The sequence below is a fragment of the Nanorana parkeri genome, unplaced genomic scaffold (assembly GCF_000935625.1).
Source record: "Nanorana parkeri isolate BGI_ZX_2015 unplaced genomic scaffold, ASM93562v1 scaffold269, whole genome shotgun sequence".
In the NCBI taxonomy this organism is placed as follows: Eukaryota; Metazoa; Chordata; class Amphibia; order Anura; family Dicroglossidae; genus Nanorana; species Nanorana parkeri.
The window spans coordinates 813,190-830,251 of record NW_017306537.1 but is presented as its reverse complement, the minus strand read 5'-3'; the positions used below and the strand labels follow the sequence as shown (position 1 = coordinate 830,251).

The window sequence follows — 17,062 nt, the reverse complement described above, 5'->3', positions numbered from 1 at the left end:
TTCCTCCATCCATGCTAAACAAGGTGGATGGACACATTTCCTGCTGGGCTGTTGTATTCTGACAGCGGCAGGCGTGCTGCTGTCAGAATACTTGAACAGTGGTAGCAGCTAATTGACTGCAGTCATTGTTCCTCTGAAAATTTTCCATCCAGCTCCTTCAATTTTCTAATTGAAGGATGCTGGACGGAAGGCTGGTGACAGGGTCACCCACTGAATGACTTTAGGCTGGTTTATCAAGAACCGTCCGAAATTCGCACAGTGTATGGCCAGCTTTAGACAAATATGCTGATATAGGGAAGGCTCAGCTTTTCAGTGACAAAACAAGGATCGCCAGGGGAACGTTATTATCATATAGTGACTGCGTACACTTAGGGCCCATTCACACCACATTGCTTTGGCTGCGTTTGAGGTGCCACTCATGTTCAATGGCACTCAGTAGAGCCCTCAATAAAGCATTTGCAACACATTTCTGGTGGTGTGTATGTAGTCGGAAGCCTTGCAGCGAATTCATGAAAACCCTGTGACATTCTCATTATTAACCACTTGCTATCCAGCCATTTATGCCCTGACGCATAAGGGCGGGTGGGCGTTTATAAACGTCCTTTCCAGCTCCGTGCACCCCTGCATGCCAGAGGGAAAGTTTGATCAATTCTAGCCTTGGATACATTTAAGCGCTTGTATGGCTCCCTCCCTCTGCTGCCACTGCTGGCTATCCCAGGCTCCGCTGTCCTCTGTGCCGCCCTAGGACCAGCACAGCGGCTCTCTGTGGATGGATCGGAGGGAGATCAGCACACCTCCAGCGCCTGATTTCCCCTCCGATCACTGAATGTGGAAGTGACAGGAATTACATCACTTCTGATTTCAGCCCATAGCTGGAGAAGACGTTGGTGAAGCAGATCTGTGCTTCTTCAGCTTCTTTGGGGGTTCCTAGGGGTCATTAGGAATCTAACAGATCCCTGATGTCTCCATAAAGAGGACCTGTCACTGTATCTGTGCTATGTGCGATAGCAATAAAGTTAGGTGTAAAAAATCATTTTAAAAAACACGGGGTGGGACGCCAGCTAGAGCGTCGTAGGTTGATAAAAGCTCTTAGCAACCTAGAACGCTGAGGCAGCCGCCCCCCCCCCACCACCGTCACCCGGCTACCGCCTAATGAGACGACCACCTCAGGCTGCCTTATTATAGGGACGCCCTGAATGCCGCCATATCGGTGATAAGGAAAGTGGAAGTAAAAAAGACCTCTTCCATGTTGGAGTCAATTGGTGAACGTATCTGTAACTGAGATTTGATACATTTCATTTACTACTCCGACTCCACAGGAGAGATGATGGCGTCAGATTCATATACACCTTACTGACACATACAGGAATCCGTCCGCATGATCCGCCATTTCTCCCACTACTACCACAAGACTAAAGAGTTTATACAACACTATAAATTGTAGGGTCTATGTATAACCTGGGGGAGGTGTACTGTAGTTCACAGAGGAGAAATGTGCAGGGCTGATAATCCTTTTTTGCATTTATTGCACAGATATAAGAAAAGACATATGATGAGTGTTGCTGCAGCAACAGGTAGGTGCTCCAATGAAGAGTTCAAACGCCGTTGTGGTGAAGGAATAGATGATGTACTGACATTGGGGTACATCATCCTTATACATAGGGTGCAGGGTATCAGTCCTGTCTCGTTAGATAACACAGCATCGCTCCATTGCTTGTCTTTGATAAATGTATGGAGACGCCCCCTACTGTCGGAACGGAGCCTCTACACAGCCGTAAAGCAATGCCCAAGCAAGTGTCGTAAATCTCCGGAAGGGGAGACACGTGTGTGATCATGGCTGTGTACCAGGCGGCGGCCGGGATCCTGGACAAGTTGGATCAGAAGGAGGGGGCTGTGAAGAACCTGGTGTATAACAGCGGGTACAAGGTGAACTTTGTCAGGGGGACTCTGTCATTATATATACATAGAGTCACGTGGGAGCACGTATTAACCCCTTCTTATCCATGTCACCCAGAATGTCCGTCAGCTGTACGCTCTGCTGTGTGAGACTCTGCGCTACTCTCCGGTGCTGGAAGACGTCATCACAAGTTCACAGCTGCTGCGAGGAGCCAAAAAACTGCCCCTGAACCTGGCCAAAGTGAGTATGATGGCGGCCTGTGCAGGAGGGGTGGTTGTGTCATGGAGAAGGTGGCACAGTATCTGGGGTACACGGGACATGGCGGTCTAGTGATCATATCTAGGAGCCTGACCTGAGCATTATACAGTATATACACTTTTGCACTTGGGCCGGGTTCACACCTAGGCGGCATCGGTTTTGCGTGTTTGTACGCGCGTGTTCAGCATGCGGTTATTTGCATGTTTATGGGCGTTTTGCACATTTTGACGCGTGTTCGTAAAGACACTCGTTTTGAATGGTTGCTTAAGAGACATTGTGGGCAATGGACGAATGAGCAAAAATGTGCAACATGCTTCTGCTGTGCGTTTTTCGGGCATTTCCATTGAAGTCTATGGAGCAAAAACGGACCATTAATCGCCCAAAGAAGCTCATGTACCTTTTGGGCCGTTTGGTGTTTTCCTGCTCAGGTGGGAAAAGGGGCAATTAAAAATCCTGAGATTTCTTGTGTTGGGCGTTTAAAAGCGCTTTTCCAGCTGCTCAAAAACGCCCAGGTGTGAACCAGGCCTTAGGGCTCGTTTATACTGGCTGTGGTAAAATGCAGCGTTTTATCATACGGCTAGTGTCCGCTGAGCCGCAGTGCTTTGTTGTGACAATGCAAGGCACTGTTTACTTTTTTGTTTTCTTAAAGTGACACTAAACTCAGGAGTTCAAACTTAAAAATACAATCAAATACCTAAACTATGAAGAGAAATGTCTCTTATTTGTGTATCACTCGGCTGTAGATCCACAAATCATTTCTGAATTGGTGCGGACACTGTCCTTCCTTCTAGAGGGTGGCTACTTTTGTTCCCCATGGTCCCTGTGCGTGTTGTAAAGTAGTCACCGCTCCAAGCTCACTCCTGTGATGGACTACAATCTCACGTTTAGTTTACTAATATATTGTATATACTAGTGATGCACCGATACTACGGTAGTATCGATATCGGTGCCGATTACGAGTATTTTTCTCGCCCAAATGCTCCGATGCCTAGCACGAGTACTTCCGGTATCAGGAAGCTGGGCACCGCGTCATTACACGCTGCCCGGGTTTCCCGATTGGCCGGGAAGTGGCTCCATGCTCTCTCGTCTCTTGTGATGAGAGAGCATGGAGCCGACTTCCCAGCCAATCAGCGTGTAATGACGCGCTGCCTGGCTTCTTGATTGGTCGGGAATTTGGCCCAATCAGGAAGCTGGCCTCTTGAGGTAAGGTTACCTTACCTTAGTAGGTGCAGCCCGTCACCCCCCGGGGCCTCTCCAGCGAGAACGCGGCCTTCCTGAGATGACGCCTCCCTGAGAACGCGGCCTTCCTCGTCATCATGAGACGACGAGGGAGCATGAAGCCAGCTTCCCGGCCAATCAGAAAGCAGGGTGTCGTGTCATTACATGGCGCCCGGCTTCCTCATTGGCTGGCCAGACGGCTCTGGCTGGGTACCGAAGGAAGGCCGCGTTCTCGCTGGAGAGGCCCCGGCGGTGACGGGCTGCACATACTAAGGTAAGAGGGGACTTTCTTGTTAATCAGGAAGCCAGGTGGTAAGTCATTACACGCCACCTGGCTTCCTGAATGGGACTTCTGTTACTCAGTAATTGCTATCCGCGAGTACCAAAATACCGGTATCGGTACATCCCTAGTATATACTGTATATACTGTATATGAGATTATAGTCCATCACAGGAGTGAGCATGGAGTGGTGACTACTTTACAACACACACAGGGACCATGGGGGACAAAAGTAGCCGCCCTCATGTAGGAAGGACAGTGTCAGCACCAATTCAGAGATGATTTGGGGATCTACAGTTGGGTGATAAATAAAAAAAAAAGATAAATTTTTCTTAATAGTTTAGGTAATTTATTGTATTTGTAAGATTTAACTCCTGAGTTTAGTGTCACCTTAAAGGAGAACTATGAGGTGAGTGCTTTTCACAATGAGACTGTCACAGGTCGGCTCAGTAGATCGGGAGGTGAGCAAACACATACCGGCGTTTGCTCACCTCTCGATCCTGTCACGGCTCTCAGGCTGGAATCCCCGCTCCGATCCGCCAGCGCAGACTGGCGAAATGGACGGGTTGAGGGGGCGGGTACAGCTGGCTCTGACTCTAGATGGGCAGTGCCAGCTGTCACTCACGCAGCTGGTCGGGATCCGCTTCAGCTGCGGCGTCTCAGTATACCGCAAGCTGCAGCTCACGGTATGCTGTGGCGTCTCAGTATACCGCTAGCTGCGGTATACTGCAGCGTCTCAGTATGCGGTATACTGAGCTTAGGGTGACGGGAGGACGCTAGTTTGTGTCCTCCCGTCACCCTAAGGAGAACTACGGGGAAAAGCCCTGACCCCATAGTTCTCCTTTAACTGTACTTCCATGTACCCTAGCTGTGTCTGGCGTTAGTCCAATGCAGAATTGCCATTCACCACTGCATGTATAAATAGGCCCCTGCTTTGCAACCCTCGGAGCCCCAGCTGTTAGTAGTCTGTGTTTTGGTTATTACACTAGCCCAGCGATAGGCAACCTCAGCACTCCAGCTGTGGCGAGACTACAACTCCTAACTGTCCAGAGTTTTACAATACCTCATGGGTCTTGTAGTTTCACCACAGCTGAAGTGCGGTGGTTGCCTACCCCTGAGCTAGCTAGTCAAGGGGAAAAAAATGAGACTCCCTTCTAGTAGGTAAGTTGGTTTATTTCCTGTGTACTTTTTCTGTTCCGTATCCCTCTTTTTTTTACTATGATAAGCGATTATATATAAATTGTAATTTATCTTTGAGGCCTGTTGAGAACACAAATGTGTCATCTTTTATTTGTAAAGGGGTTGTTATAACTGTTATTTTTAGTATCAGTTGTTGCAGGGGCATTCTCTGGCCTTTTGTGACATGTAGCTGCGGGGCAGAGAATGTCCCGACTGCAACTGATTAGACTGGGAGGGGCATGTGTTGGTCAAAGGTTTGCGCGGGCTTCGTCAAACTGCGTTTGCACCTAGCTTCTGTACATCATTTAAGTGATGACATTCTGGTCACCAATTAAAGTTCACTAGTGTCAACAATGGGAAATCCAAAATTGTACAGTTGTCACTGGATGTGAGGGGAAATCTTTCATGGGGAGGAGACTGCTGTTCCAGTGAAACCATCCAACAGACAGTAATTAATACCGTATAACTATTTGATATTCAAAAAGTGAATTCATGACAGGATAAGTCATTGTGCGGTTGCAGTGTGCATGCTTTGCAGATGATCAGATTGATCAGTGCACCATGTGTTCTTCTGTTTCAGGTGCTGGTATATGATTTGCTGTTTGGAAAAGGTCTGCACTGTGGAGGTCGCTGGAAGGCAACCATTCTCGCTCATCGCGCCCGATTACAGGCTGAACTTGCAAAGTTAAAGGTCAAGAAGAAGATCAGCAGCAATCAAGACTTGTTGACTTCTATGGGTGGCGCAGTTGATGGTATTTTAGAACCAGCAATCTTCATTTTTTTTTTCCAGGGCTCCTAGGAGTCATGAAAGTTAGAATACTGCATTAAACAAGCGTTTGCATGTCACTTTCATCGAGGGTGGGAAAATTAACAGACATCCAACTGCTCTAATAGAGGGTATAGGAAGAAATGTATATTATATGTATGTAAAGGCTGTTGGATCTTTTGCTTTAGCAGATCACAATGGCATGCTTGTGTCAGTTGGAAAAAGGAAATATGATTTGCTGCTCATGTTTGTCTGCTATCTGTAGACATTTTATTTTTCTTCTGCATCTGGTTTGAAAAGTATATCAGTATTACTTCCTTGTCAAGTCGTATACATTTTCTCTGCCCCTAGGACCCGCCTTGCCACGATATGTACGTGTGAACACACTGAAGACCTCCATGAATGAACTCATCACTTATTTTAAACGCAAGGGTTATACCTACCAGGGAAAAGCAAGAAGGTGAGCACTCACGTAAAACTGGTGTATTTTATGAGATAGGTAATTAAAAATAATGTATTGCTTAGCAGCTTTCTCGGCTTAACAGTGTTACTTATATTAAATGTATAAACACAGTCTCCCCAAATGAGGGGGACGTATTCTGGGAAGGGGGGTTGTTAGTAATAGTAGTTTGCACTGAAGGTAATATCTGCATTTTCGCAGCAGGTTCACTTTAATTTAGCCCTCCTCAGCCGTACTTGCCTTCCTTTCACACCCCCAGTGCTCTGTTCACCTGCGGGGAACAAAGTTCTGTGTAAACTATAAGTCGCTGGAGTGGTAATGCATATGGAACAGTGCTTTATGAGTGAGGCAAAAGTGTGTGTTGCTAGGGGTTGGGGCCCTAAATTACTATAAATGGTGTGATATTTTTCTTTTTTTACTTTTAATTCTTAAATTAAAATTAATTCTTAAAGTCTTAAAAGGCTTTCTAATGGGTATCATAGCTAATTTAGGTTTGTGAAGTCACAATCTGTACATGTTGCTGTTATGTATGTGTTTTATATTCTTTACATTCTGTATTGTATAATAGCGAAAATAGCTTTACATAATACAAAGTACAAAATATTTTTCTTTATTTGAACTTTTGTTCAGTATACAGGAAATTGTTGACTTTGCACAGAAGCCTGGCAAGAGATTTCTCCAAGATCTCCACGTTCCTGATCTACTGATCTTTCCTCCGAACACAGATTTCCACAAAGACCCTTTATATATAGCTGGGCATCTCATACTGCAGGACAAGGTGAAAGTGACCTCAGGAATTGGTGTAATGTCTTTCACAAGACCTATAATGTTTTATTGATTGCTGATATTTATTTCTTGTTGTAGGCTAGTTGTCTTCCAGCATTGCTCCTGTCTCCTACCGTTGGGGCCCATGTTATCGATGCCTGTGCTGCCCCAGGAAATAAGACAAGCCAACTGGCTGCTGTATTACAAAACAAGGGGTATGTGTATGCCATATACTGGCACTTACCAGCCTATAGTTACATGTACAGTGCAGAGATTGCTGTACCTTACAGAAGCTTCAGATTTCACCATTTTGCAGCTGTCAGAAGAATGAAAGCTGCAGCTATGTGTTACCACAGTTTGCATTGTTAGAGGTGTTCACTGAGCACGGCTTGCTTCTAAGCGGACTACCTATTGGAGCCCCAGTACAATAAAATGAACACCAGACCTGAAGATAAAGGTGGTGAACTTTGGGCTTGGCCCAATACCGCCCTATTGTCTCATTGGTGTGATGGACAGCCTGACTGGCCAAAGGTTAACTTTAGACTTAAGACATTATAAATGTGTCGGGGTGTGACTACTGGCTGGAGGGTCTTAGAACATAGGCTTCGGGGGCCATGGTCACACAGATGGAATCAGCTCCCATTTAAACCTTGCAGTGTAGATGAGGGGAGCCACTGTAAGGGTAGTTGTTTTTTTAAATATATAATTCCTGGAGTTTAGCTTTAAATTATCTCAGTTCTGTGTAGTCTTATGTTTTAGTATATTGCCTGCTTATTTAAGATGACCTGTTCTGTGGAAGCTGAGTCCAAAAAGGCAAGAAGAGGGCGAATAAATGATCAGTCTTATTACCTGTAGGCTCCCTATAGCACATCTTTTCCACATCACTGACCATGTCTTGTCCCACATTGTGTCTCTATCATATTTTGTGAGGAGCATGGTTTTGCTTTCCCATGTCGGAGCTGCCCCTCTGGTGAATGGCAATCTGATGATTGGTGTGCTAAAGATAAAGAAGCAGTGGGAGTGGTGCTTAAAGCACAGATCCACAAACTGAGTAATACAGGAATAGGAAGATCCTAGCACTGTGTTTGCTCAGGTACAGCTTCCTCTCCAACAAGAACAGCGAGCTACACAGATGTGACATCACAAAATCTGATGAGATTAGCAGTGCCTTTGGATTACCTCACACAGCAGACTTTTTTAGGTACAGAATTGCCAGGAGGTGCACTGCAGTTTTTCATGAGGAATTCCAAGTGAAAGGTGCATTTTTTTTTAGAGTACTGCTTAGGCACAGTAACCATTTCTAGAGGTTCACCAATCATAGCATATCTTTACTGTTTAAAATCAGGTCCACATTACATATGAGCTTTTAGAAACATTTGAGGTGGGAATATGTGCACTACACTTACGTTAAAATAACTCATTTTCTGATTTTAGAAAAGTTTTCGCCTTTGACTTGGACACTAAGCGTTTGGCCACAATGAGCACACTTCTACTACGGGCTGGGGTCACATGTCAAGAGCTGGCCAACCAGGACTTTCTCACTGTCAACTCGGGTGATCCAAAATATCAGAAAGTCAGTCATATTTTAGTGGACCCGTCATGCAGTGGTTCAGGTAAGGAAATATTGACTTTCCTGCTGTATTCTCTCTCAGGTGTGCTTTTGGAACTATAGGGGGAGCCTGTTTTAACTAAAGTTGTTGAGTAATTGGGGTTGGCGGTGTATGTGATGGCGAATGTAGACGTAGTGTTGGGCAGTAGGTGATGTAGTGGTAAGGACTTAAACCTCATATAGTGATTTTTTTTTGTTGTTCTCTTGTCGAGCAGTTTAACTATTGGGAATTTATTTTAACTTTGACTATATTTCATTTAATGAACACAAAAATGATGCTCAATGCTCAGGAAAGCTGCTCACTAGGTTTGTTCTTACAGGAAACATTGTCTTGTCCTCTAACCTTACTGACAGACAATGAGCAGTGTGCAAGGTGCAGTTATCCGTAACACCCACTAACAGTCTGTTTTGGCAATGTGAAGTAAAGTGAAATTTGATTTAATCCCATAGATTTCTGCTCTTCAGTTTCTCTACTGCTTAATTAACCACGTCTAGCGGGTTCGCGTAAATACACGTCATCGGCTAGAAGGGGTTATGCCAAGAAAATGGCTGCAGCAGCTGCCATGTTCTTGGTATCACTTTAAACAGCAGGCGATTGCTGTTTGTATAAAGCGATTTGGATCGTTTGTACGGTGTGGCTCTGTGTCTCCCCCCTCCCCCATACAATGCAAACACACGTCAGATGCGCCTACGTGCAAAGATGAAAATCACCCCACACGTTACATATCGCCGCAAACGTCGGAGTGAGAGCAATAATTCTAGGGCCATCGATCACTGATAACACTAAACTGATGAGCAGTAAAAGCTTTTAAAATGTTGCCTATGCGAAAATTTGGGTATTGTAGTTTTCTTCGGTTTCATGGGCGCACGCACTTTTAAGGCTTGACAAGTTTGGTGTCTATTTACCGGACGTGACCCCATCTTTTATATTTTACCAAAACATTGGGTATTATATTCTGTTTCTGTGCACTTAATTTCATTTTAGCATATTTTATCTTATAAAGGCAGGTTTGATAAACATTTGTGCAAGTACCGTGTGACATAAAAAATGGCAACTAGAATTTTTTCATTCTACAGGGCCTCTGCTTTCAAAAAAGATATCATTGTTGGTGGTTTAAAGCTGTTTTCTAGCCAAAAATTCATATTTTGTGTGTGCAAATATTGAGAAAATTGCTCCGGACAGCAAGTGGTTAAAGTGTTTTTGTGTTACTTTAGAAATCTTGGCTTTGGATATTTATTCATTAATAGAATGTTTCATTTTGTAGGCATGCCAGATCGTATGAGGATGCTAAGTGAGGAGGCAGGATCAGAGAAGAGTGAGAGGCTTCAAGCTTTGTCAGCGTTCCAGAGCCGAGCGTTATCCCATGCCCTAAGCTTCCCTTCTGTACAAAATGTAGTGTACTCTACTTGCTCTGTACACCAGCAAGAGAATGAAGACGTTGTGAAGAACATTCTAGAACAACACACAGATTTTAGGTACAGCACAGGCCCTTTTGTAGGTACATTGGAATCCTATACTTCGGATGAAACGATATTTATTTCTATATATATTAATTCCAGGCTAGCAGAGGCTCTCCCATCATGGCCGCTACGAGGATTGGACACATTTCCCGGATCCGATTGTTGCCTCCGTGCCTCTCTCACAGACACACTCACCAACGGATTCTTTGTTGCACTGTTTCAGCGCAAGAAAGAAGCTAGCATAAGGTAAAAGAGTTATAATGTTTTGCCTTCGGGGGGGGGGGGATCTGTTGGCTCCAAAACACTTAAGAAAAAATGGTTGGACCTCCCTTTTTGGGGGTGCCAGGGAGCTAAGACATAGGTAATGGACAAAGATTGCAACAACAGATTTTGGGGTATGGCCCTTTATGTAGGATATCCAGGTATGCAACTGATGCACTGCCACAATGACAGTGTAATCCCTTGAAGCCCTAGTAAGATTGAATGACATTGAGTCAACATTTCAGTTTCCTGTTCATAAGGTATTTGAGGACAAGATGTTCCTGTGCTGTGTATTGCCTCTTTTCCTGGCAGGGTGGCTATAGTGCATACTGTGGCAGAATCAACAGTTACTTGCCCCAACCACTAGGGGTCCAAGTACCGCAGGTGTCCTGTTTTTTTTCTTTTCTTCCTTTTTTCTTAAAAACAAAAAAACAGCATAAGGGTCCATTCACACCATGTCCGTATCATCACCAGAACTGATTGTTTCCAGACCCAAAATGTATCCTAATGTATCCCTATGCTATTTCCAGACCAGAAAAATACTGCACGTCTCATTTTGTTTGGTCTGGAATAAACTGGAACGCACCATTTTAAGCTTTAAAAAAAAAAAATCCAAACGTGGCAAAATCGCGGTATATATGCGGCAAAACGCAATGCACTGCGTTACAGAACTGGTCCGGAAAATGGTGTGAACCTGCCCTTAGTGTGCACATTCCAGAACAGACAATACTGGGAATATGCTGAACAGTATTAAATAAGTGGGCAGCAGGTGCAGGAGAGGAAGAGTGTCGCAGACAATGAGGAGTGGCAGAGAAAATGAGGGGGAAACAAATGCAGGAGAGGAGTGCTGGAGGGTATCAGAGGGGCAGGGCAAGCAGGAGGGAGTGGTGGGTACGAGAGGGGCAGTGTGAACAGGAGAGTGGCAGAGGGGGCAACAAGTGTAGGAGAGAAGTGGTGGTGAGTATTAAAGGAGCATGGCAAGCAGGAGGGGAGTGGCTGCACATATGAGACTGGCAGGAGGGGAATGGAGGAGGTTATGGGGGGGCGGGCAGGGTGACCAGCAGGAGGGGGGTGGTTGAGGATATGAGAGGGGCAGCAGGAGGAGAATGGCAGAATGTATGACAGAGCAGGAAGGCAGAAGTGGAGGTTATATGAGTATGAGGGGCAGCATGAGCAGAAAGGGGGAGTGGCTGAGGATATGAGTGGTGCAGTTTGAGCAGGAGGGGAGTGGTGAAGGGTATGAGAGAAGGTATTGCCAGCAAGAAATGGTATGAGGGAAGGGATGTAACATGTGTAGGAGAGAAGTTGCTGAGGTTATACCGACAAGAAGCAGAGGAGTGTATGATGAGGGCCCTTGGTCCCCTGATGCTTCCTCTATGTCCATCAGATACAGATGAGGTACAGAGGATCCTCAAACTGCAATCTGAGCCAGCACACTGAATGCAGGACCCAGGGATGCTAAGAAATGAGACATAGAGGAGGTACAGTGAGGTGCAAGACGGCCACATGAGGAAACAATGGTTATGTGCTTGTATTTAGGTATTGATTGCTTTTCTTATATAAGGGATTGTTTGAAGGAGTTATGTGCATTCTTTTATTTTATATGTATAATTATTTCTATGTTTTCCTGCAAACAGTTCTGTATTGTGTGAGGAGCGGAGTGTAACCGATTTTATGGCCGCTGACACTGCAGCAGAAGAGAGACCGAGAAGTGAGCCTAAGGAGAAATCAAACATGATGCAGGTCTCTTTAAAAAGGAAAGCAAATAAAATAACAAATGTTAAGACTAAGAAATCACGTAATAAGAAGAAGCGCAAGATCAATTCACCTTGATGTCAACAACCATGTTTTCTATGAGGTTTATTTGATCTATTTTCTTAGATGTTTTGTTTACACTGTAAAGGATACTTTGCAGAAAATTGAGTTTTTGTGTCTTCTGGGAAGTAAAGTATTGTCCATATTGGATTATGTGTCAAATATTTCCATTTAGCTAATTTATGTACTGCTACTATGTGCCTGAGGACTTTACAGAGCATTAAAATATTCACATCAGTCCCTGCTGACCTATGGTCCTTTGCAGCCAGCAGTTTTTTTTTTCTTCCCTCTCGCTGGGTACTTAATCTGTTTATAAGTTTTCCTGGACTATGCCATATCTTAAGGTTTTTTTTTTATGGATTGTGCTGTGGTAACATCAAGGGGTCTGTTCACACTAGCCTGGCTGCTAAAATGCTGTGTGTGTGTGTGTTGCAAATTTTTTTTTTTTTAAACTTTATTTGTAAAGTAAAAACTGTACACTCCTGTCAGGTCCCCACACAGCAGCAAGGTGTGCTGCACTGCAGTATAGACAAGTCTCTGGCAAAAAAAAAAATTTCAGCATGTCGATTTTTTGTTTTTGTTTACAGCACACCACACCACAGGTCACACCTGTGTGGTGTGAAAAGGGCACATAAGAAATTATTGTTTTCTATATGCCTCGGTGGCCACTTGCATTGTTCAGTTGGTGAAAAAAAACACCCATCACCGAATATATTGTGAATGGACCCTTTTTAAAAACATCCCTACAAAGTACATTTCTCCATTATATGCACTTTTCCATGTTTTGTCTTCAAAAATACTGCAAGTACAAATCATAGCTACAACACAAGAGTGAGTGGCTTCTTTCAGCATAATAACGTGTCCTCGCAAACTGCAAGAATGGTTTGAGGAAAACAAGTTTGAGGTGTTGACTTGGCCTCCAAATCTCGATCCAATCGAGCGTCTGTGGTATGTGCTGGAAAAACGAGTCTGATCCATGGAGGCCCCACTTCACAACTTAAAGGATCTGCTACTGATCACTTGATGCCAGATACCACAGCATACCTTCAGAGATTTAGTGGAGTCTATGCCTCGACCGGTCAGGACTGTTTGGTGGGGAAAAAAAAGGGCAGCTACTCAATGTAAGGCAGGTAGTCATAATGTTATGACTGATCGGTGTATATTAATGAGGGGATCTGTATTTCTATTAGAACAGAGTTCACAGTTACTGAAATTGAGAGAGAAACTTGCAAAGACCTGCAAAATAGAGAGATGTAAACGTTAAGAAATATTTCTAGAAAATTATTTTTAGATATGCTGTTAATAGGAACACAAACCTCTAGTGGGGGGTTTCTTCATTTTGCCTATAAAACTTGAAATACACTTTTAATATCCTAACTAGCTTTCCCGCTATGTAATGTTAAGGAGGGGGCCGTGGGAAGTCATGTCTATTGTAATTTTTCACTTCTCGATCATCTCCCTGCAGAGAGCCGTGACTGTCACTCACGGCTCCCTGCAGGGATTCCCCCCCTCCCAGATCCTCCAGCGCGGACTGGCGGAACGGACGGGGAGGGTACAGCTGGCTCTGCCTCTAGATAGGCAGAGCCAGCTGTCAATCACGCAGCTGGGTGTCTCTCGACAGTAATGTCGAGATCTGTCCCGGCTGCGGCGGTCTCAGTATAGCTCGCGGTATACTGAGCTTTGGGTCATGGGAGGACGCTAGTTTGTGTCCTCCCGTGACCCTTAGAACTATGAGGTAAACCACTTACCTCATAGTTCTCCTGTAAATATACATTTCTTAATTTTTTTGAATTCAGACCTGGAAAGCATTGCAACTGTAATCACTCAACCATAGCTGCAAAGTTTAGGCTTCTGCACATTCTCTCCCAGGCAGGGCTCCCTATAGAGTTTCAGTTAAATCCCCTAATACAGCGTCCAGCCGTCCTCCCTCTGGTTAGATGCAAGAATATGGACAGCTCTACCGCATCTAACAAGAGGGAGGACGGCTGGACGCTGTATTAGGTGATTTAATGCAGTCTGAAGTCCAGCTGTCCATCCTCGTTTAACCCCTTCATGACTGAGGCTTTTTTTCATTTTTTGTACCCATGTTATATTCCACATTTTAGGCCTGAAAATGACTTAAAACACCCCAACATTATATATTTTCTGAATGCCAAGACCCTATAGAATAAAATGGTGGTAGTTGCAAATTTTTATGTTGCGCAATATTAGCGCAACTCCTTATTAAACCCCAACATTTAGTGAAAAATTTAATTAAAAGCCCCAAAACAACAAAATACCAATTTTTAAAATGAAATATAAAAGATGAGGTTACAACGGGTAAAACGATACCCAACATGCCCAGGTTACAAATTGCGTGCGTCTGTGAAACGGCGAAAAACTGCAGTACCCCCAAAAAAAATCCATAGAAGACGCTTTAAAAGCCCCCACAGGTCATCAATTTAGAGATACCCCAAAATACTGGCCCTAGAATTATTGCTCTCACTCCGGCCTGCGCAACATGTGTAGCGCGTTCGTCGTTTTCATACGTAGGCGCACCCAACGCGTGTTTACATGGCGACACGGGGGCGGGGGACTTTAAAAAAATTATTTTTAATATTAGATTTATTTTAATTTAAAAAAACTTTTTTTTACTTTACTTTGACTGCTATCACATGGGGGGGTACGGGGAGGGGATCGATGAACGGAAGTTCGTTGACCTCCTCCCCAGCTCCCTGCGGACACCAAGGACGCCGGTCCCGGGCCAGTAGGAGGGGCAACGGAGCCCGGCAAGCGTGGCGGTGTCCGGCGGCCCTTTCTACGGGACACAGAAGCAATCTGGCGACAGGTAAGTCGCCAGAATCGCTTCTGTTGTAAAGCCGACAGTCGGCTCTACAAGTTTAAAACAGACTCCCGGCGGCAAAAGTCGCTGGGAGTCTGTTTAAACAGCCCCGATGCTGGCGACGTACACTGTACGTCATCAGTCACGAAGGGGTTAACAAACTCCACACCTCAGTAGGGAGCTTTGCCTGGGAGAGTATTAAGGGGCGGGCTGGGGGATATTTTTATTTTTCCCATTGAATCCGGTGCAGTATGGTTTCTGGCTGGCACCCACAGGTTACGTCATTTTGAAGCATATATAATACCATGTATGTTTCAGGTATTTTGTGTGATGATAAAGATATTTCTTCTCCTGAGGAAGCCAAAGCATGGACCATGTTAAGAAATCAGGACCAAGCACCACTATAGCTTCAGCGTATAAATAAGCCATTGAAGAGGAAAATATTTATAACCATCATTTATAAACAAAGAATACTATAACCAAACCATCTTGATATAGTTAAGGTCCTGGGGGGTTTGTACTGCTTCCAGATTTTATTCTGCCTTTTTATTGTTAGTTTTTAATGGAAATGAATAAATGGAATAATTTGTATGCATTTCATTGTCAGTATATCTATTCTTATGAGCATGAATTGAAAGCCCCAAGATCACACATTCCCTGGATATTGGTGCCCAGGTAGCCTTTTGCTTTTTTTTTTTTTAATTGGTAACAGGTCAACCAGTTAGTGCTCATTCCAGGCCCAAAAGCAGGAGGAGAATCAAGCTATTTTCACAAAAGCTTAGCCCAGTTTTGCCTAATCCTCAACTTGAAGCTTCTTAGCCAGTCCATAGAGTAAAAACAGATCCACGTGGACTTTATTTGTTCAAACGCAAAATATTCCAGTTTTCTACTTACTACACAAAGAGAGAGGGGGAGGGTCCTCCAGGATAGACACCTTTGCTCAGCCCTTGTCTTTCCAGATGTGTGTTACATTTCCTCTGTGCAGACCTTTTTCACTTGATCTGAGCAAATTCTAGGGAGAAACTACAACTCTTATCCTAGTTGCTCTTGTTTGGCAAAAAGAAGCCTTTGTTTTCCAGGCTCTGGCAGTGCAGGATCATTGACACTTTTTGTCCAGCATAAAAAGTTACAAGAGCCATTTATGGAAAAAGCCGACTTGTTTTCAGCTTGATATTTAGAGAATAAAGCTTTTATGAATATCCCCTAAAATTCTTTTAGGACGGGGTGGACAAGCGATTGGCTATTAGTTAGCAGTTGACCCTATGAAGCCTTTATGTCAAGACCCTTGGCAGTCAAAGTTTTTCCCCAAATTGAATCTCTCTAGTGCTCCATGGTCTGGTCAGGAATCCTTTTGAGCCTTCACATTCTTTAACGTAACACAGCCCACTTAGAAGCACTTCACAGCTAGTCAAGAGTGAAATTCAGGCCTTGTTGTTCCGAGGACCTTTGCTGCAGGTTTTTGGTTATCAAGACCGATGCAGGATTTCTGCACAAAGTATCCTCTAAGTTCCATAGATCAAAATATTATTTTACCTTCTTTTTGTCCTCAACCTGCAACTGTCAGAACAGGTTTTATCTGTTAGATGTGAGAACTTGCATTTTACATTTAGATCTCACCATAGGAAAATAGAAGCCCTTTTTGTCTTGCACTCTGGAAAAAGGTCAGCAAGTTTTTAAGAATACCATCACTAGATGGATTATGCAGGCTATCAAAGACTCCTAATCTGCCATGGAAGATTCACCCTCATGGCACACTCTACTAGAGCTCCATCAACCTCCTGATACAAGTGAGCCAGTGCAACTATGGACCAAAATTTGTCATGCTGCTACATGGTCTAGCTGTTCAACTTTTTAACCATCTGATGATGCTGGAGCTTTTGCAAGGAGGGTTCTTCAGACAGTGGTCCCTTACAAACGCAAGTTCTCACTTATCCTCTCTGCTGCCCCACAAAAAGAATTGGAGAAAAGCAGTAGCGCCAGTAACCATTTCCAACAGTCTTTCTATGTTGTGCATATTTTGTATTTTATTTTTCCTTGCCTTTTAGTTACACATTCCATGTTTATGTGCAAATACAAAGTTGCACAATCCTTGGGACCAACTTTTTGAAATATGTAGTATTAGATTCCTGGCTCCAGGGGCTGGTCATGCTTGTTCACATGCGTGCCCTGGAACAGCCTATGGAAATAGAGTTACCAGTAAATATTTTTAGGTATGTTTGGTTATACTAACCTAGCGCAATTTCTCAAAATTTGACCACAAAGTGGAAACGTT

At 44.1% G+C, this 17,062-nt stretch overlaps 1 protein-coding gene across 1 annotated transcript; it reads left to right on the top strand.

Moving 5' to 3' along the window:
• Positions 1-1,831: 1,831 nt before the first annotated feature.
• NSUN5 (NOP2/Sun RNA methyltransferase family member 5) lies at positions 1,832-11,987 on the top strand. Its single transcript, XM_018557120.1, has 10 exons — positions 1,832-1,926; positions 2,015-2,137; positions 5,413-5,584; positions 5,950-6,058; positions 6,689-6,836; positions 6,923-7,038; positions 8,258-8,436; positions 9,698-9,908; positions 9,993-10,139; positions 11,792-11,987. The coding sequence occupies exons 1-10, from the start codon at positions 1,834-1,836 to the stop codon at positions 11,985-11,987; spliced, it is 1,494 nt and encodes a 497-aa protein (XP_018412622.1). The 5' UTR covers positions 1,832-1,833.
• The last annotated feature ends 5,075 nt before the right edge of the window (positions 11,988-17,062 follow it).